This window comes from Gossypium hirsutum, chromosome A10 (assembly GCF_007990345.1).
Source record: "Gossypium hirsutum isolate 1008001.06 chromosome A10, Gossypium_hirsutum_v2.1, whole genome shotgun sequence".
NCBI classification, from domain to species: Eukaryota; Viridiplantae; Streptophyta; class Magnoliopsida; order Malvales; family Malvaceae; genus Gossypium; species Gossypium hirsutum.
The window spans coordinates 3,753,944-3,779,377 of NC_053433.1; the positions used below are offsets into that span (position 1 = coordinate 3,753,944).

Below are 25,434 nucleotides of genomic sequence, written 5' to 3' on the forward strand. Positions count from 1 at the left end.
TCTTTCCTTGGCTCTCTTTTACTCACTTAATATTCTTATTTTTTCTCTTCCGAACATTAATTTCATTATAAGTTCTTATTATATTTTTTCTTTTTGATATAATATTTAAAATTACTTATAATTCCTCCCAAACTCACCTCTTCTTGCACTGACAATAATACCAATGTGAATCGAGCTAAAATTTAATCGACAATATTCCTATTTTAAATTGTTTTCTAAGTTACTATTGATTAGCATTTAGCACATACAAGGAAAACTGTTGCAAGAGGTTTAAATTGGTATTTCTGTTGAATATGATATTTTTGCATTTGTATCATATTTTTATATATTTATATTGTATTGAAATTTTGATATGTTTTTTTCATATTGTAATGCATGTCATTGTCCAATATTTTCAAGGTTAGTTTTAATAGTCACGTGAGGTTTTTGGTGTTTCCTATTGCAGAGTAATTATCTGGGGTAGGGGTGAGCGTTCGATTGAATTAAGTAAAAAAGTTTTGAGTTAATTGAGTTAATGAGTTCTATTTTATCATCCTAAATCAATTTTAAATTTTTTCGAATCGATTCGAGTGAAATGAAATTCAATTTGAATCGAGTAAAATTGTTCAAATTAAATTTAAAAAAGTAAACATGTCAAATTAAAATATTGTTACAGTATAACTAATTTTATGTTAGAGCACATAAATTTGAAACCATATATATTTGAAAATTTTTCCAAATCAAAAAAAAAAAAGAGATACTTTAGTATGATAAACTTAATCATTAATTAACTTATTTAGTTTCCAAGATTATTATTTTAGAAAAATTTTAACTTTCCTTATATAATTTTTACATTTTTTGGAAATTTTATAATATATATTTTAAAAATATAAATTTTGAAAATTGTATAAATATTTTGTATTTTAAAAATTATTTTAAATTTTTTTATAATTTTTGTTGAGAGAGAGGTCAATTTACTCATTTCAAAATTGATAGGGATCAAAAGGATATTTACTCCAATCTATTATTCAAATTATTTGAGTTATTGAAATTGTAAAATTTAATTCGACTCGAACTCTAAACTCGAATTACTTATTCGAGTTGACTCGATTAACTTGAAATTTAATTTTTCTTTTTCGATTTTTTCAAAACGAATCGAATTTTACTTTGCCTTAATTGAGACTACCATGTTATGAAAGCATTAATATTTTTCCACATGAGATTTTCTAGAAATAAGTAAATAACTAACTTGGTAGTTGATTAATTAATTTGCCGTAACTGCCAAACCACCTTAGAGGAAAAAAAGGACAGAACACTACCGTCTGTATATCATCTTATTCTCGTTTGAATGGCTTTTTTTTTATTCAATTTAATTCAACTGATTCATGTTATTTTTCTTTTTAAAAATTACAAGTAAATTTTCTCTAAGTTATGATATATTTATCTATGTTATTCATAAAAAAGTAAAATTTATAATAGAAAAAATAGAATATCCGTGACTCTTTGTAGGGTAAGATAGATACCTTAGAGATTGGACCTATAAATGACAGCCGTAAATCAGGAAGAAATGGTAGTAAGGTTAATTTGCAAATGGAAAGGCACAAACGTTTAGTAATTGATATTATGTAATTCTTTGATCCATGCCCTAACCTCCCACCACAAATCTCGGTTAGGTCCATATTTTGGTGAATTATAAGAGAATGATAAAGTCTTAACAGCAACATAATTAACGTAAATTGAATCTAAATTATACATAAGGTGATGAATACTCTAACTATTAAACTAATATATGGATTTTAATTTTATTTTTTTGTTTTAATGATGGAGCTATTTTTACTCTCTTGAAATTTGGTATAATATGAAATTGGCTATACTGTTCTTTTTCCCCCTCAAAGCTATTTATAAATGTTGAAAGACGGTGAAGATTAAAGAAATTTAAAGTTTAGTTTGATTATTCGAGAACACCCAGAAATTATTATCTTTTTCATGGCTCAAGTAGTCTAACCCTTTCTCCAAGTGGCTGCTAAATTATCCACGTCATCAAAGTCTCCTAGAATGTGGGATTTAGTCACAAGGGTCATGGTGAGGTTGACCTACCAAATTTCATTTGGAGTAGCAAATAAGCCGAAACAAAAGCAAAGGCTGAGCTCCAAAACAGAAAAAAGAGCAACTAACAAATATCAATTAAACACCCAACTGCTTCAAACTCACGTGCACAGTGCCAAAATGAAATCTACTTTACTTTATCTATATTCGCCTTTATCCCTTTGCTTTTAATAATACTATTTAATGTTTATTAAAATAAACCTTATCTGCCACGTGTCATCCTTTGCTCAAGTTCAACTACAATCAAGCATTATTTAATCCCTAAATTTCGTCATTTTAATTTCTAATTTAGATTTCATCAATTGTGTTTTTGCAAATATACCTAGACAAATGCATGTCCAACTTCATCCCGTTAATAATGATCAAAAACCACATTTAGAATAAAATTAAGTAAGTACAGTGGCGGAGCTAAGCAAGTTGGTAGGGGTTTTGTCCACTAAAATAAAAATTTTCATTTAGATTCTGTATGATTTATAAAATTTTAAATTATTAATGGTAAAATTATATTTTGACCTCTTAAAAATGATAAAAATTTGATTAATCTGTTAAAAATAATAAAGATATATAATATTTAATTAGTAAAATTATATTTTTACTATCATAAAAATATACAATTTAATTCCGGTCACTTCAAAAAAAAATTTTAACTTCGCCACTGGACAAGTGGATGTCCAAATTCAAAAGAACTTAAAAGTCAATTATCTAAATTTATTCTAAATGTGTATTTTGAATTTTTTTAAATTTTATATTATTTAAAAATAATCAAGTGATGTGACATATCAAACATGGGATATGATAAATTTTTAACTTTATTTAAAAAATGATTAAACTTTTAATAAAATTTAAGTTCGAAGATTAATATGAAAAAGTAATTCGTCAAATTTAAAGACTAAACATTATTTTCTTTTAAAAGAATTAATTTCCATGAATAAAAAATCAAACATACACTTATTGAAAATGACAGTTTAAAATAGACATTGATATTAGGCTGGGATTGATATTATTGTTAACTTTAGGATTAAACGTAATGCATTTTTTAAGTGGACATAATTAATTAGCTGTTTGAGAGATTACAAATAGATTGGAATTTTCAAAAGAAGAAAAGAAAAGAAAAGAAAAAACAGAGGCAGGTGATGGTAAGAAAAGAGGGACTGACATACCAAAACTGAGTAAGGTTGAGGTCAAGACCCAGAAGAGAATGAGATGGCAGAATCACATTCACTATTAGAGAGAGACTGCAAAAATGTCAAAAATGCTTTTTGATAAATTATAAAAGAAGGTAAAACCCTAAGAACAGGACTAATATTTGGAAACCGAAAGAGGAGGAAGGTGCAACTGAGGTCGGGTAGGTTCCTATCAAGGTCCTTGCAAATAGATGGTTGGACCTGACAGCTCATCAAACATACACAGAATCTTCAAGGGATATACACTTTGGAGGTCCCAAACTTCCTTAACATCTCAAGTTTTATAACATAAAATTGATACAATCATTACTCTACTAAAGACTTTTCGACTAATATTTTATTTTACTTTTTTGGCATCGCATACAGCTACAGTCTTAATGAATTTGTCTTCTACGAGTCCTTCATTCCCCTTTTTCGGCTCTGCTTTTTTACAAAGCTAATTAAGTTTTATCTAACTGCCGATAAACGCAATCATTAAGGACCGTCCATATCAGAATACAGATGGAATAAGCAAGATGAAATTATCATCAAATCATCAGAAACAGAGCAAAGAAGTCGGCAAAGAAATAATAATATTGATAACGCGTTGGCTGAACATGCAGAAAAAAGGGTCAAAGCATATGGGAGGTGGCAGCAGGTGGTGGTGGTGGGGGAGGGGGATTGAATTGTATTGCGGGAATGCATGGTCACAAGTATGATCCTAATTGCGTGGCAAAAATAAACAACTTCAGCTGTTATTAGGAAGGAGAAGAGGGCAAGGGGATTGTATTGAAAACGAATTTTAGCAAAAGAAAGATGTCATATACCTGTAACCAACAATTTGATTGGACCACCTGGCATCCATAAATCAAAACATACTCCCCCATTCTACCACGGCTGTCTGGTCCACCGCTGGATTCTGAAATGAAAACACCAATACAATGGTTTTCACTATAACCCGTCCTAGCAACAAGGGTTGTCTATATATCAAACATACCTGCACATGCTTTGATGTTGGAACTCTCACATCCACCAGCTACACCATTTCACCACCCCAAGCGCCATTACTGTTGCCATTGAAACCTCTCTCTGTTTCTCCTTCTCTCTCCCCTTCCTCTTTTTCTCTCCCATCCCTTTTTTTTTTTCTCTCTGAGATTTCATTGCTGCAACTGGCAACCGCATTGCTGCACACCCATGTCTGCCACTTCCAGTGCTTCCCATTTTCGTGGTCTTTCTCCTTCCACTCGTCAAGTTTTTCTTGTTCCTTGTTTATCATTTTTGTCCAAACAAGATGGAAAATTTGTCTCAGCCTTGTCCAACTTTCGGTTCCTTTCTTAGTGATGTCTTCGTTGCTTGAGCTTGAATGTTCTTTTTTAAATATTTCAGAAAACAATCGAGGTAAAGGTTTTATAAAGGAAAACTAAACCCGTGCCCCTCTTCACATGTTTGCTATTTATAAACCATTCCTTTGAGACTTAACCCCGCCAGAAGTTTAATAGCATTCTATTGTATGTGTAGCCTTGAGTATTCAAACAACTCAATGTCATTTTCCTGTACCAAAAACTTCTTCCAGCGGTTTTGTAATGATGAATTTCAAATGGGAAGTGATATTCATGGCAATTTCTTCTCAAGTGATCTCCTTCCTTCACTTGGGGCCAGAATTAACCAAACGACGAAGCTACGTAGATACATCATTTCTCCTTTCAATCCTTACTACAGGTGATGACCGTAGCCGTCGTTTATTCGTATATTCTTTCAATATAGTAGAACTGCTGCTTACATCTTATTCATTATTTCAGGGCATGGGAGATGTGGCTGGTTATTCTAGTCATTTACTCTGCCTGGATCTGTCCATTCGAGTTTGCATTCCTGACTTACGAGAAAGATGGACTTTTCATTTTTGACAACATTGTCAATGGCTTCTTTGCTGTTGACATCGTTCTCACCTTCTTTGTTGCATACCTCGATAGCCACTCTTACCTCCTTGTTGATGATCCCAAGAAGATTGCAATCAGGTAAATAAGATTTTGCAGCATTGTTCAAAAAGCCCTTTTCAACTAAGAAAACCATGTTGACTATTCGAGCAAAAACTGAGTTTATATGATCCATCCAACATCCAGGTACATATCTACCTGGTTTGCTTTCGATGTCTGTTCCACTGCCCCATTTCAGTCTCTCAGCCTCATGTTCACCAACCATGGTAGTGAGCTCTGGCTTAGGCTACTCAACATGCTCAGACTCTGGCGTCTGAGACGAGTCAGCTCCCTTTTTGCAAGGTAATAACCAGATTCTATCCATGCCTTTCAAATATTTTAAACTATTACAATGGGAAAACTACAATATTTACTTACAGGTTTGCTTTACTTCAGACTTGAGAAAGACATACGCTTCAACTACTTCTGGACTCGGTGCACCAAGCTCATTTCTGTAAGGCACTGAAACTTCCTTTTTGTCTAACCACCATCAGAAATATTGCCTCAGTCATCTGAAATATGGGTTGTTTTCCTCTCGGGTTGATTTCAGGTGACCCTGTTTACAGTACATTGTGCGGGATGTTTTAACTATTTGATTGCAGAAAGATACCCTGATCCTTCGAAAACCTGGATTGGTGCTGTGTACCCGAATTTCAAAGAGCAGTCTCTCTGGGAGAGATATATAACTTCAATTTACTGGTCCATTACAACGCTTACTACAACTGGTTATGGGGACTTGCATGCTGAGAATCCAAGAGAGATGCTATTTGATATCTTTTACATGCTGTTTAATTTGGGATTAACAGCTTACCTCATTGGGAACATGACAAACCTCGTAGTTCACTGGACAAGCCGGACCCGTAATTTTGTAAGTTCCCTGACACCTTCCAAATTCATCACTAACCTGCCAGGAGAACTTAACATATAAAATAAGTTCTACAGTCACAATCAAGACTCGCACAACTGCACTGGATAAAAGTTAGTTTTTGTAAGGCATTTTTATATGAAAAAAATTCAAGCTTAAATCCCAGTTAAAGGTAATACCAAGAGTCCTTGATATTAATCAAGTAGGAATGCTTAGTATTTTTTAGCTCATTTGAGCATTACAAACTTCGAGTCCCTTCTTCAGGTTCAACCATGTTTTCTTTTTGAGAAGGATGCAATCTCTAGCCTGGAAGTGCTTATGCAAGAAATGTTTACCATTTGTGGTGTTACAGAGGGATACAATTAGAGCTGCTTCGGAATTTGCGACACGCAATCAGTTACCCCCCCGCATACAAGATCAAATGTTGTCACACATATGCTTGCGATTCAAAACAGAAGGATTGAAACAACAAGAGACCCTAAATAGTTTGCCAAAAGCCATCCGCTCAAGCATTGCACAGCATCTCTTCTTCCACATTGTGCAGAAAGTCTACCTCTTCCAAGGAGTTTCTCATGACTTCCTGTTTCAGTTGGTAATAGTTCTGAGGCTAACTATATTTGTCTATACCATAATCTTTTTAGGCTAAAATAGTATTTTAAATAGAGAGACCAGAACTATGGAAAGATCTACAAGTTCTGGAGTATTTTGATGCTGTGATCACTACACATACATCATTTTGACTTTATTCATTTTCACAAGATTCTAATGCAATTTATTACCCTGTGAAAGGTTTCAGAAATGGATGCTGAGTATTTCCCACCCAAAGAAGATGTCATTCTGCAGTATGAAGCCCCAACAGATCTTTATATACTTGTCTCGGGAGCAGCTGTAAGTAAGCTTATTCTGATGTATGCAGACTATAGAAACTAAACAATGCCAATTTCTCACATTAATTTGATGACTGATTGATTCCTGATTGCAGAACTTAATCTCCCATGCTGATGGGCATGATCAGGTAAGATATTACTTTAACATCTGTAATCTATAGTATTTTCTTTATGGTAAATCAACAACACTACGAAAAATTTAACATGTCGAAATGTGATTTACAGGTTATGGGAAAGGTAGCAGCTGGGGATATGTTTGGAGAGGTTGGAGTTCTATGTTATAGGCCACAGCCATACACGGTTAGGACCAAAGAGCTTTGTCAAATACTACGACTGAGTGGAACTTCACTGATGAACAGCATACAAGTAAATATGGAAGATGGACGTGTTATTATGCATAATCTTTACATGGTAAATATTGCTTATGTAACTTCTGGAGTAATGAAACATTATTATTGTTATAAACAGTATGACGTGATGGTTTGTTCTCGCAGAAATTGAATGGGCTAGAGAGCAGCAGCTTTGACCAGCCCGAGGAAGGAACAATGAGAGGAAGTTGTTCAGAAACTGGATTTGAAGATCAACCACAGAGATATGGATCAAAGAAAGAAGCAACAGACATAGATTTCTTGGGATCAGAGGCTATAGAGAAGAGTCAAACAAGTAGAATTACAGATAATGGAATTCCAACAGCAGAGGATGGCCAAACAGCTCTCCATGATGCTGTTCGCAAGGGGCACATTGAAATGGTTAAGATTTTGCTCGAAGGAGGAGCAAGTGTAAATAAGCTAGATGCAAGAGGAAGGACACCAAAAGTGTTGGCAGAGCAACAGGGAAACAAGAGCATATATGAGCTCTTACTTAGTTATGAAAACAAAAGAAAGAAAGATGAACATATGATAGAGATTATAGAGCCAGAAATAGCAGATGACCCCAAGAATAATCAAAGCAAACATAGAAGTGGGGCCCAAAATTTCTTCAACTCGCGCAATTATAGAGAGGTAACAAGACCGACCAAGAAAAGAGTTACAATTCACATGCAGTTCCAGAGCAGCAGTACATCAAGTAGACAACTTGGAAAGTTGATACTCCTACCTGATTCAATACAAGAGTTGCTCAGAGTGGCTGGTAAGTTTGACAGAAAAGAGCACTTGAAATAACCTGAACTTATGGGAAAAAACAATTAAAAATCAAATTCATAGGTGACTCAATCCAAATAGGTTTAAGTAAAGAAAAAACTAAAAGGATTTTTTCAAACCACGAACAGGAACCATAAAACCACCTTTGTTTATTTGCCTGCTTTTGCTTTATTCATTTCTCATTCCATAACCTTGTGAAACTGCAGGTGAAAAGTTTGGATGCTACACATTTACAAAAGTTCTTAATTCTGAGAATGCTGAAATAGATGATATACATGTCATTCGAGATGGTGATCATCTGTATCTCCTTCAAGATGAAGATGAAAATGTAGGTTTCAATGCGACCTGATGATAATAAATGTCCACTCGTTAATAAATGCACAGTCTGTAACCTTGCGACGGTGCCAATAATAATGAAATAATAAAAGAACATAACAGGATCAGTTGATTTGGGACTCACAATTGCAATTGTGTTGTTAAATCAGAGAAGTCAATTACATCCGGTCAATTTCACTCATATTTTGGTTTGCAAAACCCTATCCTCACATAACCTCAAAAATTGTCTATCAGAACAAATACATGTTACAATCCTGTCATGATTAGGTGGACCACGTAAATGGCAACATAACTTTTCTTTTGTAGTCGACCAAATGCAGACCAAATCACCGGACGTTGAACACATGTAAAGTTAAGCCACCACCTCAATAAACTGGATCCTTGGCAAATAGCATGGAATGCTTTCATAATACAGAAAAATTACGTACTTGCAAGTAGGCATGGTGAAAGCCTCCTCCTCGTTTTGTTGTTTCACTTTTGATTCTTGTTTAGTTTACTAGTAAACTTACCCTAACTTTACATCTGGCTATAATCAAGGAGGAAGCCGGTGTGCGCTTCTCCAAAGCTTCATGTTCCTGATGCAACACCAATAACATCATTATATTCTTCATTTCTCCTAATATTGCCTGTTCGCCATATTCAACATGAGATCTGCTAAGACAAAGACCCTCTGAAAACGTCATTGTACTAAAACATGTACAAATGCACCTCATGGTACTAGTAGGTCGGCCTGTGATCACTTGGAATGGAACATGGAAGAATAGGGAATATTCTCAAATGAAACACCTACTAACTTTAACATAAAAAAAATGCAGACTACTAAACAGTGAAAGAAATAAGCTAAGACAGCAAAATTTTAGCCATTTTTCTACCACAAACACCTTTGAATTAAGTGACACAGCGAATAGACTCTCAGTGGTCAACACCTACTAATAGTAACTATTAGTATGTTCCAAGCAGCAAGCATATGTCAAGCAATTAGTAGTGATGTGAAAACTGATATTGTAGAACTTAATATGCGGCCAACCATATTACTCTAACCAAAATGCTAAATCTTAAAGCTCGCGAAACTATATTCAGTATGGAACTTAACAGGACTTGAATCAGAGCCGATATTTCCCCAATGATTTGGAATCTCTCTGATTTCTGTGCTCTAATTTCCTTACTGATATTCTTCTATTTCTTCGTTTCACACTGATCGCTTTCCAAAATATTGTTAAAACTACATCAAGATAAAGATCCGCAAAGCCTCTAAAGCAATTTCTACTTGAAATGAACAAAATTCAATTCATCACGTTAAATATAATAAATCAGGAAAATCAAAAAAAAAGAAGAGAGATCTAAAACCTTGAAGAAAGAAACCCAATTACTGTTTAAGTTTTGTACTAATGGAAAGAGTCCACCTATATTGAGGGAAGCATAATAAGAATATCAATTTTTATAAACAATTACTATTGAAATTCTTTTTATAAACATCTGAAAATAATAGAAGATGGAGAATGCATTTTGGTATAACAAACAAATGCATTTTAATTAATATTTATAGGAGTTCTATTGTCTCTTTATAGTTAAAATATTAGAGTAATTTGTATAATATTTGACAAATTTAAGTACCAAATTAGGAAAAATGTCAAATTTAGGTATCAAATTCAATAAAGAAAAGATTAAATATCAAATTAAAAAAAGTGTGCAGGTAGCAAATTTGACGAAAAACATTTAAAGTACTAAATTAAGAAAAAATATAAAGTTCAAATATCAATGCTATATTAAGCCAATTTAAGTAAAAATTTTACATTTAAGATAAATGGTTAATTATATAAAAAAATAAAAATTAATTTATACATTTAAATTAATTTTTATTTATTTAATTATAACAATTTCTTAACTGAATATTTTAAAATTTTATGTTTAAGATAAACATTTAATTAAATAAATGAAAAGTTAAAAAGTTAATTTATCAATTGAATTTAACTTGTATAAGTGAATTATTTATTTTATTCTCTTTTAAAAAAATTATAGAAATTAAATACAAAAAAGAGAAATACACCACTTGTGGCACTGTTATACTTGTGTTTGTGTATTTTGCTATATTATTATATTATAGATTTTATTACACTTAAAATATTTTTATATTAAAAATATTTTTATTAAATTATTTTAATAATTTAATTATTGGTGGAGTCATGAGATATTTTTATATGAATTTGTTGGTAATGTATTCGATTCTCAAATAACGTTTTTCAATATTTTTACTTGAAGATTATCTAGAAGTATGAAAAGATTAAAATATCATTATAATTAAATTAATTATCCTTTAAATTAAGATTATTTTAGTACTTTCACAACTAAGTTGATGTCGAGTTGACTCAGGACATCAACTTAACCCATCATTTTACATATAGTACAATTGACGGAGGAAAAAAAATGTACATAATAAAATTAAAAGGTTAAAAGGTCAAAAAAGTCCTCAATAAAAAAAATCAATTGAGTCATTATGAATAAAGTACACCCAATTATGCCCTCAATGATTAAAAAAAACAATTCAGCCCTCGATGAATCCAAAAAAATCAATTAGCACCTTTTGTCAACAAAAAACCGTTAGTTGATTGGTTTGATTAATGACTGCGTTGACATGGCTGATGAAAGCCACCAAAAGTTATCACATGGCTATGTTGATATGGCATACCATATCAACAAAAATATTTTTAAAAAAATATTTTTTATAAAAATAAAATATTTTCTTAAAAATTAATTAAAATGTGCATATAGAATGAACCATAACAACTCTATATTCATTTTGGATTAGTACAAAACTAAAAAAAAATTTAAAAATTATAAAAAATATTAAAAAAATTATAAAATACATATAAAAATTTCAAATTTGTAAAAACTAAAAAAAATATATAATAATTTTTTAGATTTGATTGAGAAATTAAAGACATTATCCATAGTTTAATTATTAAAACAAAATGAAAATGATGTGAATATAGAGAACTCTTTTATTTATTTATTTGACTTAAAAATTAACTTAATCATAAGTTCATAATTATTTTCAATAACAATTTTTTTAATAAAATAATTTAGTAATTTTTCGAGGTAAATTATAATTTCGTAACTTTTTACATGGTTATATGAAACGATAAAATATGAGAAAAATAATTAATGTAATAGATAAAATACGGTACTAGAAAATAAGAACAAGAAAAGAATACAAGTAAATATAAGGCTAAAGGGTAATAAAAAAGTATATAGGTTGTTTTTTTTTTTAATATTTGAATTTTTTATATATATTTTAGAACAAATATATGTTGTTTCTTTTACATATTTGAAATATATTTGACGAGTTTTTACAATTTTGAAATTTATATATTTTTTAATTCTTTAATTTTGTACTCATTCAGAATGAATTTAGATAATTAGTTATTCAAATTTATTCTATATGTACATTTTAAATTAATTATTTTACAAAATATTCTTTGTTGAAGTAACATGCCATGTCAATATACTGCCACATGACAATTTTTGGTGGCTTCCATCAACCGCGTCAACATGATTTACGATCAAATTAGTCAACTAATAATTTCCGTTAATGAAAGTGACCAGTTGATTGGGTGCACTTCTTTCATAAGAGATCAATTGATATTTTGGTTTTTTTAGGCCTTTTTGACCCTTTAGTCAAATTAAAATGTATAAGTAAATCAAAATAAAACATTAGTTGAGTGGTAAATTTAAAGTTTTTCTAATGAAATTTGCATGGGTTCAAATCACATACATGCATATTTTTATTTTTTAAAATTAAAAGACCAAAGTACTCTCAAACAATATTATTTATTTTAAATACGGAATGTCATTTTTGTAATTTCCTAATTGAGTTGGTGCCCAGTTGACTCGTGACACAAACTCAATCAAAAATTTTATTAATAAGTATATATATAAGTATAAATATATATATATTTGTTCACCCATAAAACCCACTTAAGTTTGAACATCCGAAAAAACAAGTAATAGACCTTTATTTGAGCAACTTTCTTTGAATAAAACGTGTTTGTTTGTGGTGCTATTACATTAACTTGAAAGTTGTCAGATAATATCCCTCAATTATTTATAGTAATAATATTATTCAATTTGATTTCAAAAAAATATATATATATATTCTTCAATTTAGTTGAGATTTGAAAATTCATTACTAATAAAAAGAAGGGTAAACTATATTAATAGTGACTTAAATATTAATAAGTTTACACTTTTGTCACTTTTGTCATTCAATTCTGAAAAATTATAATTTAATCATTTAACTAATTAAAATTGAACATTTAAGTCACCCCTTTGTTATCTTGCTATCAAACGTCAATGTGGGCCGTTAAATCACTACTCATCAAATATATTATTGTTAGACAACTAATTATTAGTAAGTTTTGTTTTGGTTAATAATCACTAATATTATCAATTTATAACATTTTGTTTACTAGTTAATTAACTCAATAACAAACTAATAATATTGCACATTAACTCATAGGTTTAATAATTAATTTGGTCCATGAACTATAATTAAAACATCAATTTGGTACTTCTGTGTTTTTTTTCAATGGTAAATCCAAAACAATTCAATAAAAACTCTAAAAAAATATTAAAAATTCTTTAAAAACTAAAAATTCATAGTTTACTTTTTGGAATTATAAAAATTATAAAATCATAATTTTATGGAAAATTCTTGAAAATTTAAAATATTCATAAAATTCTAAGAAATAAAAAATTCTTAAATTTCAGAAAAAATAATAATTTTTTTCTATTAACTTATGTAATTTACTCTACAAATTGTTCGTGTTTGTGAATTGTTTGCAAATATTAGTACAATTTGAACCACCAATATCATTATATTCCCTTCAATTCGTTTTGCAATTATTAATTTGGCAAAAACATACATATATATATATAAATGATAAATGAATCTCACTTCATTAATAAGAAAAAATAAAGTGACATGAATTGTCAACTATTGCTTGGCTCTTTAAGCAATATAATTGACGAAGGTATCTGTAATCGTCACCTCGGCCCAGATAATATGGAAGGTAAAATTGTTGAAGTGTAGTTCTCTGTCGCTTTAAGTATTAATCCATTTAAAAAATCTTCATTCAGGTTATTACTTACAACATCAGCTGAGCCCTCAAAAAGCTTCACCACAGTGGACATGGAAGGCCTCTTTACATATTCAGTTTGTAAGCACCATGCAACGACCTTCATCATCTCCACAACTTCAATTGCATTCGATTGCATATCACTATTGCACTTATCAACTAAATCCAGGAGTTGCCCTTCTTCTTGCTTTCTCCTAAACAGTTCCAATAAATGCCAATCTTCTTCTTGTTGAGATCTATCGATGTTTCGACGCCCGCACAGAATTTCTAGGACCACAATACCAAAGCTATAGACATCTACTTTCTCAGTTATGGTTGAAGTTAGCCATTCGGGAGCCATATAACCAGGGGTTCCCCTCATCGTTGTTAGGACTTGACTTTGATCTCTTCCAATTAGCTTAGATAACCCAAAATCTGAAACTTTGGCATTGAATTTCTCGTCTAAAAGGATATTTTCTGGTTTGATGTCGAAATGAATTATCTTTTGGTGGCGATCTTCATGAAGATATAGGCTAGTCCTTTGGCTATATCTAGAATGATTTTCTTTCTAATTTGCCAACCAAGAGCAAGTTTTTGGTTTTGGTTGAAGATCCATCGGTCTAGTGATCCATTAACCAAGTACTCGTAAACTAAAAGATAATTGAATTTTTCAGCACAAAATCCAACCAGACTTACCAAATTGAAATGGTGGATGCTTCCAATCGTCTGAACTTCAGCTATGAAGGACTTGTTGACTGGACCAAAGCCAACAAGATGTTTCACTGCAACTTGAGAACCCGAAGGTAGTGTTCCATGAAAAACAGACCCAAATCCACCTTCACCAAGTTTGTTGCTAAAATTATTGGTAACGTTTTTCAACTCTTGATAAGAGAATCTTGTTGGCATCCCCAACATGTTTTCCAGATACACTTCCTCAACTTCTAGGAACCCATTTTCTTTTGGTACATCTTTGAACCCATTTTTAAGTCTTATAAAAAGGTAAGCCACAAAAAGAGGTAGAACAATCAAAGCGGCTACAAATAGTGGCGTATTATTATATATAACTCCTAGTATCAGTAGAGCTATCAGTATCAACAAAACTGTGATAAGTAGAAAGGCGATACAGGCTCGGATCCTATTCATGATCCTTACTCTCAAAGACTGGTAATGGCTTTCTAGGGAAGAGTAAATTAGCTGCAAGAATGGCTTCAAGCTTTTCACTAAACTAAATAAATAATTCATGCTATCCTGTTGGTGCAAAAGAATATTTTGCTTTATAAGAAATCACCAATAAAGAGCTGTAAGTCAAAACGAGTTTTGCGAATAACAACAATTTTCTTCGGAAAAACACATGTAATACCTGTTGGTGGCGATCAAAACGAGATAAATCAAAATTAATATAATGTGGGTTTAGCAAGAGTTTTCACGAATATTCCTTTTAGATTTCCATCCATAATAGTAGTAGGAATTATAAGAAAAAAATATGTAGATTTTACATAAAAAAATTTTATTGGAAAAAATACGGAGACAAAAGAAGAGAAATTTATTAATGTTAAAAAAACAACTATATAATAAATTTACGACTATGTGTAGTTTTCAACATTTGTTTTGACGATTTGAGTATAGTCATATTTGGACTAGGTGATATTAACGTAAAACCCTCCTAACAATGTCCAGTCCAAGATTCGAGTTCAACATATGATAAAATTAAATTATAAATTGTAAAAAAAACAAATACACTTAATAAAGTCATAATACATTAAAATATTCTTATTAAAATCGATAATAAACTATTTAAATGGTCACTTAACTATGTTTGTGTTCTTGTTTTGGTCACCTAATTTTAAAAAATTCAATTTAGACACTATCATTTGTATGAGTTCTTATTTTGTTCACCCATCGTTAAATTGATAACGGAAATAATAATGTGATCTTTTTCTTATATATTCTATTAATTTGATTCTAATTCTAAATAATTCAATAAATTTAACCTTTCATATTTATAAACTCTATAAATTAGATATTAGATCTTCAAACATCTTAACCAAAACTTTTAAGTTTTAAAAGAGAGGTTTTTTGATTCCTACTTGTTGTTAGATCAAGCAAACATATTTTGATACCAAATCACTACAAAAGATTAGAGAATCAAACACTCAAAACTCCCATGAACACCCAACCCCAAGACCTGCGTTTGGTGCTCTCCTTCCTCCTCTTCGCGTCCTGTCCCTTTCATTGTTTCAACACCCATGTGTCCCTTTCTTTCTTGTTTCATTCATTCTTTCAAACACTACTTTTTTTAAAAGGTTTTTTAAGGTACTCATTCCACCATTTCTCAATTCTCAATTCCATTACTAGGGTTCACCCTTTCTTTAATTTAATTTTTTTGGTAACGTCAAGGAAAATATGTATATATAAACAGGGATGACCTCTTCCTAATAATTTATGGTTTTGTTATTTTAATGGAAAATCTTCACCAAGTAGAATCCACCATGGTACTATGTAAGCCTTGTTTACAAGATAATATCCACGGCGGTTGCGGTGATGGTATTAATAGCATTAAATGTTGGAATCGTGTTTGAAGATTAAATTAATAAAATTTGTAATATGTAGTAGGGTGAGTGTTCGATCAAAATTGATTTGAAATTTTTTTGAATCGAGTCGAGTTGAGTCGAGTTAAATAGTTCGAGTTAAATTAAAAAATTAAACATGCCAAATTAAAATCTGGTTACAGTATAACTAATTTTATGTTATAGCAAATAAATTTGAAACCATATATATTTGAAAAAAATTTCAAAGTAAATAATAAAAAAATACTTTAGTGTGATAAACTTGAATCATTAATTAACTTATTTAAGTCCCCAAAATTATAATTCTAATTTTTTTTAAACTTTCTTTATATATTTTTTAGATTTTGTTGTAATTTTTTAGAAAATATAAATTTTGAAATTTTTATAAATATTTTGAATTATAAAAATTCTTTTGAATTTTTTTGTAATTTTTGTTGAGAGAGATCAATTTACTCAAATTCAAACTTAACAGGAACAAAAAAAGTATTTACACCAATATGTTATTCGAATTGTAAAATTCAACTCGATTTGAACTTGAAACTCGAATTACTTATTCGAGTTGACTCGAATAATTCGAATAACTCGAAATTTAAATTTTTGTTTGATTTTTCCGAATCGAATTGAGTTTTACTCACCCCTAATGTGAAACGCTAACTTTATTAAATTATTTAGAATTAGGATCAAATTGATAAAATATGTAAGAATTTAGGATTAAATGTATTATTATACCAATTAAAAAAAGACTAAGTCATTATTTCTGTTATCAATTTAATGTCAAGTGATCAAAACAGGAATAAATACAAATATTAATATCTAAATTAAAAATTAAAAATTAGATGACTAAAATAAAAACACGAGCATAATTGAATTACCATTTATATAAATTATCTTAACCGGAAAACATCTACTATTAAAAATTGTCGAATACAAATTTCAAAAAAACACTATTAGAAGGGTAAAAACAATATTTTAAATGTTACAAATGTTAAACATTTGCTTTCCACTAATTTTACCTAAATTAGATATTAAAAAAGAGAGTAAAATACTCATAAAAAAAAAAAGAAGGAAAATACGAAAAAAGCAAGGGATTCGTAGTCAGAGAAAAGGATGCATTTGATAAGATTTGAGGACAAAATTATTAGATACACTTTTTTCCTTCCTTTAAAGAGGTTTAATTTATAAGCAACTCAATTAAAATTTGAATTTACAAATAACGAATCTTATACTGAGGAATCATTATTTGATTTTAATGGAATCTCAAATTTGAGAGTTTTACTTGTTAAAATAAATAAGGAAAATTCTCTAGTTGGTCCAATTTTTGGGGCATTTTTACTTTGGTTATTTAAAATGAAATTTTTATAATTTCGTCACTTAAATTTTTAAGGTGCTTTTTGTCGTAACCGTTTTTTTTTTTTTGAAAAAAACGGTGTACAAGTCCAATTTTGGGCCCAAAACAAATAACCTACCTAAATAACCCCAGACCCAAACTAACCAAAGCCCAAAACCTACTAAACAGATGAGCCCAAAACCCACTAAATCCAAAACCCAATAGCAGCCCAATTCAAACCCTAAAACAAAAAAAAACCAAAACCCTAGCCTAATCAGCTGCTGGCCGCCCCTGACCCTTGTCCCATCCACCACCGATGTCTGCAACACCGCCCCACCATCCTCCAACTTGCACCATCATTTCACCTGCAAGCATTAAACGAGAGTAGACAGAAAGCAAATGGCATGTAAATGGCTATTTAAAGCCAAAAATAAAACCTTTGTACATTCGGTTCTTTTTGGTGAGAAATAAAAAAGAAGACTCAATACCAAAACTGAGATTAGAAAACATCAACAAATCGCAAGAAATAAAACAAAGCCCAAGGAAGAAATCAAAATCAGTAAGTCAAAGGCACAAAATATCCAATCAAGAGAAAAACATTAAAAGAAGAAACGAAAACATAGAATCAAAAATCAGAGGAACAAAGGTGATTTCATTTTCTTTCAATTTGTTTCATTTTTCTTTCTTTTCTATTTTCCACGCCCTTTTATTCGCATATATACATATATTGTAAACAAAAATAATAATAGAAAAAAAGAAGAAGAAGAAATATACCCTTTTTTGAAACTCCGGCCACCGCACGCGTTGGCCGGCGACGTCGCCGGCGGCGGGGGCGCGACGGACGGCAAGGAGTGCTGGCCGGACCTAGGGCACCTGCAGAGAAAAAGAAGAGAAGAGAAGTTTTTTTTTTTTAAAAGCAAGAAGGAAATGAAAACAAAACAAATGTTTCACTTATATAAGGGTACCAAACGGTACCGTTTTGGCCCTCCCCCCCTAAGGTGCAAAACGGCGCCGTTTAGGGGTGGAGCGGGCCGACCCGACCTGTCGACCTGGGATTCGCGTGTTTTTGAAGCGAAGGGGTTATTTGCGCTTTTGGCCTCTCCGCTTTTTTGTGCGTTTAAAATCAAGTCTTTTTACTTTAAATTCGGCCCTGAAACTTGTCCCGCTTTTCAAATTGGTCCACGGCCACGTGTTACACTTTGAGCTGGGGGGAGTATTACACTTTTAGTACCTCTAGGCCGTGTTCCTGTTGCAATTAGGTCGTTTCCTTTTTATTTCTTTTGAAATTTGTCCCAAAATTCGTTTCCCTTTTTATTTTCGTCCCTCTTTTACTTTTGCTCATTATTTTATTTCAATTTTAACATTATACATACTATTATATTTCATTATTATTATTATTATACTTATTATTTACTAGCCTTAGTATCATTCTCGTTTAATACTTATATGTATGTATGTTGTATAGTATATTAATAGTTTGATATTATTGTTTTCCTTTTATTAATTTATTTGTATGTTATGCATGTATATCAATACTACATCATATATATACTTCTTCTTCTAAATACAATGCATGCATATATATATATAATATTTTTTAATACATACATATACATAGATATATTATGTACATATTATCATGTATTTGTTTTTATATATATGTATATAGATATATGTATATATATAGTAATTTTTATTATTTTAATTTAATATTTAATATATTTACTTTTCATATTTCTATATTATTATCATTATTATTTGTTATTTAATATATTTTTATTGTATTTTTATTACCATCATATTATTATATTGTTACACCTTTTACTGTTATTACTGTTGTATTTTTACTATTATTGTTATTATATTTCCCTCTTTTATATTTACCTATACGTTATTATTATTTTTTATATATTAACTAATTTAATACATATATTTAGCACATTTATTTTAGTTATATGCCGTTACCCCTATTATTAATATTTCATCATTTATTTTATTTATATCTTTTTAAATAATAATTTTAAACTTTATGTTATTTATCATTTGTATTTTATTTTTACTATTTGTATTTACCATTATTATTACTATTATTTTCATTTTTTATTACTATTACTAATATCATTCCTTTATTATTTTCTATTATTATTATCACTATTATCAATACAAATATTAATACTCTTATTATTATTTTTATTATTATCATCAATATTATTGTTTTACCACCACTATTATCATTATCAACATTATTATTATCGTTTTCATCATTATTGTCATTTTTGTGCTATCATGTTTTATATTTCCTTTATTTACTTATGTATTCGATCATTTCATTTTTCTCACGTATTTGTTTATATTTACGTATTACTAACCTTGCTTCTATGTCATCTTTTCATAATTACTCGTTATTATCACTCATTATTATACGTTATTATTAATATCATAATCTGCTTTTATGTATTACTATAAATTACATTATGTTTTTACTCAATGCCTTAAAATAATTCTTTCATAAAAATGATATTTTGTATTTGGTAATTCGAGATAATCGTGCCCTAACTTACTGGGTTTCGATTTTTCTCGTTTAACCTAAATAACGGACTACTCTTTTAAATTGCTATACGAGTTTTGAAAATGCTCATTCTCGGAGGTACGAAGTGTTGTGCCCTAACTTACCGGGTATGACATTTCGTCACCTCGAAATATGAATTTGTTTTAAAACAAAGGCAATATTCGGTGTTTGAGAACTCGGGAAAACGTACCCTAACTTACTGGGTTTCGATTTTTCTCGTTTACTCTAAATAATCGAATACCCTTCTAACAAATTAAAATACGTAAGTTTTATATAAAAGGCAAGCTCGCTCTCAAAAATTCAAGATGTCGTGTCCTAACTCACTGAATGTGACATTTCATATTTTGAGACGAGAAGGTCTTTAACACTTGAACTTTTTTTTTATAAAAAAGGGATCGTATTTCAAAATTCTTTCAAGTTTTTAAATTTTCGACACTAAGACACTAATTAATCAACTAGGTACCAATTTTGGGCGTATCGAGGGTGCTAATCCTTCCTCGTGAGTAACCGACTCCCGAACCTATTTTCTTGATTTGCGTAGACTAAAATTGTTGTTTAAATAAATCAAACTATTTATTAAAAACAACCACTTTTACGAGGTGACCCAATCACACCTCGTCAAAAAGGATCGGTGGTGACTCCCGTTTTTTTTGTTTTCATTTTCAAAATCCAAGACGATTCCCCTTTTTTCAAAAAAATGGTTACGACAGCTTGGCGACTCCACTGGGGATAAGAATGAGAGAGTCAAGCCACAAGTTGATTAACTCTTGTCTTTTTATCGAAAATTGAAAACTTGGTTTTGAAATACGATCCTTTCATTGCACTTCATCAGCTATTTTTGTGGTACAATACCTGCTGCGTTGGTTCGAGTCGTTAAATAGTTTTGCATATTGCATTGCATGACCGCTGTGGTCACACCCCTTTAAGTAGGAGTGAGAAACTACTCCTTCGTGAGGTTTTCACCTCCGTGCAGGATAGTGGATCGCTTTCGGGATACATCCATACCTATGTCTTCGTGAGATTTTCATCTCCGTGCAGCCATAAGGAAATGTATTCCCCTGAACTGAACTCGGTCTGATAGCAATAGGTACATCCTGCGGACATGTCTGATCGTTTATCGGGATGAAACCCGGAGGGTATAGAGGCTTATCATTGTCCTCCCCAGCATTGATCATGGAGTTTTTTCCTCTTCCTAACCCCTTAGTCAGTAATTGGGACAACTGATTCATCGTATTCCTTTGGGACTCTAGCATTTGGTCCCTTATATCTTGCTGGATCTTCGCTAGCTGCTCTTGTATTTGCATTTGTAGGAGGTCTTGCGTCTCTCTTTGAAGTTGTTCAAGTCTTTCCAATCTTTGATCCATATCTTTTATCCTTTTCCGTGTACCGTAAAGATGCCTAGTCGTTTGACCTTTGTCAGTTCCCAGGTTAACTGAAATAATTTCACCTAATTAGGGTTCTTTTAGGGAAAGTCTAATGCAAATAATGCAATGCAATGCAAATGCAAATGCATGAATGAATGCAAAAGAAAGGAAGGCATTGATTCTGAATTCAATTTCATTAGAACAACTTTTCTAGAAAACAAATTCCTTTATATAAAATGGACTACATATACGGCCTTTCTCTCATATTCCAAGTGAAGACACCTATCTTCCTCTTCATATCCGGATCTTATGGTCAAGTCTTGCGAATTTTCTAAAAGATGTCTCCATTAACTCCTTTTGCTTGATCCAGGCTGCGACTCGTTGCTCACTTATCCCCACGATACTTGTTAGCTTCTTTAAGACATGACGGCTCTCGAACAATCTTTGTCGGCTTGCATCCTCAGGCAATGAAGCAAAGTCTTGTATTTCTTTACGGACTATCAGCCTTCTTTCATTTTATTTGAACCATATTTAGACAACCGTGTTATAATCCACTTTATCAAAAAATTCATTTTCTTATGACAAACTGTTCTATTTAGCAATCAAACATGAATCAACACCCCCTTCCTATGATGATGTAATGCAATGCAATTATAAACAAAACAAAATAAAACACGTTAGTGTAGGATAAATAAATAACAAATAAAGCAATTCGGGTGACCACAAGGGTTTCAGAGTGGCTCTACCTAGGGTGGGTTCTTAAGGCTCGCTACATGGTGTTTAGTCCTAGAGTAAAGGTACCTGAACTAACAGATTCCTCGATCTTCACCCATTATAGGCTCATACAGACCGAGTTCAGTTCAGGGGAATACATTTCCCTATGGCTGCACGGAGATGAAAATCTCATGAAGACATAGGTACGGATGTATCCTGAAAGCGATCCACTATCCTGCACAGAGGTGAAAACCTCACGAAGGAATAGTTTCTCACTCCCACTTAAAGGGGTGTGACCACAACGGTCATGCAATGCAATGTGCGAAGATATATGCATAAAAACTCGAAGCGATTAAAGAAAACAGGAATAAAATGATGAAAACCGCAAGAAAAACGGGTGAAATGTAATGAAAGGATCGTATATCAAAACCAATTTTTTAATTTTCGACAAAAAGACAAAAGCTAATCAACTTGTGGCTTGACTCTCTTATTTGGTCTCCCCAGTGGAATCGCCAAGCTGTCGTAACCATTTTTTTTGAAAAAAACGGGAATCGACTTGGATTTGAAAATGAAAATGAAAAAACGAGAGTCGCCACCAATCCTTTTTGATGAGGTGTGATCGGGTCACCTCAAATTAATCATTTTCTCAAAAGTTAAGATTTACTAAAACGATAATCTCTGGTCTATGAAAATTAGAAAATGAGTTCGGGAGGAAGGATTAGCACCCTTGATACACCCAAAAATTGGTACCTAGTTGATTAATTAGTGTCTTAGTGTCGAAAAATAAAAAACTTGAAAGACTTTGAAATACAATCCTTCTTTTTGTAAAAAACATTCGAACGTTAAAGACCTTCTCGTTTCGAAGCAACAAAATGTCATATCCAGTGAGTTAGGACACCCATCTCGAACTTTTGAGAATGAGCTTGTCTTTTACCTAAAAATTCGTGTATTTCGGAAGGATATTCGGTTAGTTAGGGTGAACAAGGAAAATCGAAACCCAGTAAGTTAGGGCACGTCTCCTCGAATTTCCAATCACCGAATATTGCCTTTCCTTGCAAAAAATCTTATTTCGAGGTAACAAAATGTCATATCCGGTGAGTTAGGGCACAACACCTCGTATCTCTAAGAATAAGCATTTTTCAAAACTCGCATTGCGATTTAAAAGAGTAGTCCGTTATTTAGGTTAAACGAGAAAAATTGAAACCCAGTAAGTTAGGGCACGTCTTCTCGAATTACCAAATACGGAATATCACTTTTACAAAAGAATTTTTTAAGGTATCGAGTGAAAAATATAATGTGACTTATTGTGAAACATAAAACCAGATCATGATGCTAATATGCAATACGTATGACAGTATCAATGACAAGGATATAAGTAATCATAAAAAAGATGAAAGCAAGGCTAGTGATATAAGAATATAAAACACAAGCATAAGGTAAATGAAATGATCGATTACATAAGTAGATAAGTAAATAAACAAATAAAAATAAATAAAGTAGGGCAAAAATGACAATGATAATGAAACGATAATAATATAATAAAAAACTAATAATAACGATATATAAGTATATACATATATGTATTAAAATACATACGTATTAATAATAAAAAATATATATATATTTAGTAATGTATACATATGTAATAGTAAAAATACCATATTAAAAGATATATAAGCGTAATATGAAAAATGTATGTGTAATATTAAAATATTTACATGGTATGTACATATTAGAAATAATAATGATAAGAATCAACTATTACTAATATTATATAAATATATACATAAAGGTATATGATAATATTAAAGGTATATACATAACAAAAAAAATAAGTATATATATAGACTTAATGTATATAAAAATATATATATAATGTTTAAAAGAACAAATATACTATATTAATATATATATGTATGACATGGAGCATAGTGTATACATGTCAAAAGGATGCACATACGACATACCCACACATTAAAAACAATAATATTAAACTATTAATAATATTAATATATATATATATATGAGTGTTAAGTAAGAATGATAGTGTAGAAGCCCAAATTGCCCGGGCCCGATTATATCAAAACCCAACCAAACCTCTAAATCCACTAAAACCCTTAACCCATGACCCATTTACATCTACCCAAACCCATTACAAAACCCAAATATTAAACCCAATTCAAAAGCCCATTAAGCCCTCCCCAAAAAAAACCTAACCAAAAAAAAAAGAAAAAACCTAACCCAAAAAGAAAAAGAAAAACCTAACCCCCCAAAAAAAACCAAGAAACCCTAGCCACCTAACCACTTTCCCACTTGCCTCATTTTCCTCCCATTTTTGATATCCATTGTCTACCACCACCACCTACAAAATAGAAAAAGAAATAATAGAAAATCATGTAAAAGATGGCTATAAAAAGCCATTCAAAATCATGTAAGGGGGATTTTACAAAGATTGAAAAAAAAAACACAAAAATCCCTTCAAATTTTGAATACAAAAGAAACATCAATAAAAAGGTTGCATCTTTTTCTTTTTTCCTCTTCTTTCGAATATTTTTTTTCTTTTTTTGTGTTGTTTTTTTATTTCTTTATATATACATATATTGTTAAAAAAATTTTACCTTTTCCGGCCACCGTGGGAGGTGGCCGGCGGTGGCCGACAACGGGCGGGGACCGACGATCGACCGGTGACCGGCCCCCCTTGGCCGGATTTCCTTTCCCTCCTCCCTTCTCTCTTCTTTCCCCTTCTTTTTTTTAGGTATTTTATATATATTATGTATATATTTTTTAATGCCATTAGTTATATATTTCTTATGTATATATTCTTAAATACTATTATATACATATATATATATTTTAAATACCATATTGTGTATATATTATTATTACAAATTATTACTATTGCTAGTATTATTATAACTATTATTATATTAGTGTATATTTTATGTACATATGTATATATATATTTTTGCACATATCATTATTTTATATTATTGTTGTAAATTTTTTATGTATATATTTTTTATGTACGTTTCCTAATATTTTCTTTTATTGTAGATATTATTATTACATACTTTTATTATATGCATATATATATGTATTTTTACGTACATATTATTATTTTATATTATTATTACCAAATATATCATTTTTCCTATTTTATTATTAGTACATGATTTGTTTTTATTTTGTAAATATCATTATTATTGTTATTCTAATATTCTAGTATTCCATGTTAATATTTTTTATTAATGATATTATTTTTTTGCGTCCTTTATCTATTTTTAATTTCTCACTTTAGGAATATTTTTTCTCATGTTTTAATTAATTTCAA

General features: G+C 30.7%; 1 protein-coding gene, 1 long non-coding RNA gene and 1 pseudogene across 2 annotated transcripts; 1 reads left to right on the forward strand and 2 right to left on the reverse strand.

Moving 5' to 3' along the window:
* Positions 1-4,163: 4,163 nt before the first annotated feature.
* Positions 4,164-8,567, forward strand: LOC107935921 (potassium channel KAT1). Its single transcript, XM_016868551.2, has 11 exons — positions 4,164-4,967; positions 5,048-5,263; positions 5,369-5,524; positions 5,618-5,675; positions 5,772-6,089; positions 6,439-6,678; positions 6,876-6,974; positions 7,069-7,101; positions 7,199-7,384; positions 7,468-8,101; positions 8,319-8,567. Exons 1-11 carry the CDS (start codon positions 4,759-4,761, stop codon positions 8,459-8,461), a joined length of 2,292 nt encoding a protein of 763 aa, XP_016724040.2. The 5' UTR covers positions 4,164-4,758; the 3' UTR covers positions 8,462-8,567.
* A 4,924-nt stretch (positions 8,568-13,491) lies between these two features.
* On the reverse strand, positions 13,492-14,705 carry LOC107935901 (G-type lectin S-receptor-like serine/threonine-protein kinase SD2-5; annotated as a pseudogene).
* Positions 14,706-17,517: 2,812 nt separating this feature from the next.
* On the reverse strand, positions 17,518-18,545 carry LOC121208575 (uncharacterized). The gene is made up of 2 exons (XR_005903681.1): positions 18,231-18,545; positions 17,518-17,821 (listed from the first exon to the last, which is right to left on the reverse strand). It is a non-coding gene; the product is annotated as an uncharacterized lncRNA (long non-coding RNA).
* Between the last annotated feature and the right edge of the window lie 6,889 nt (positions 18,546-25,434).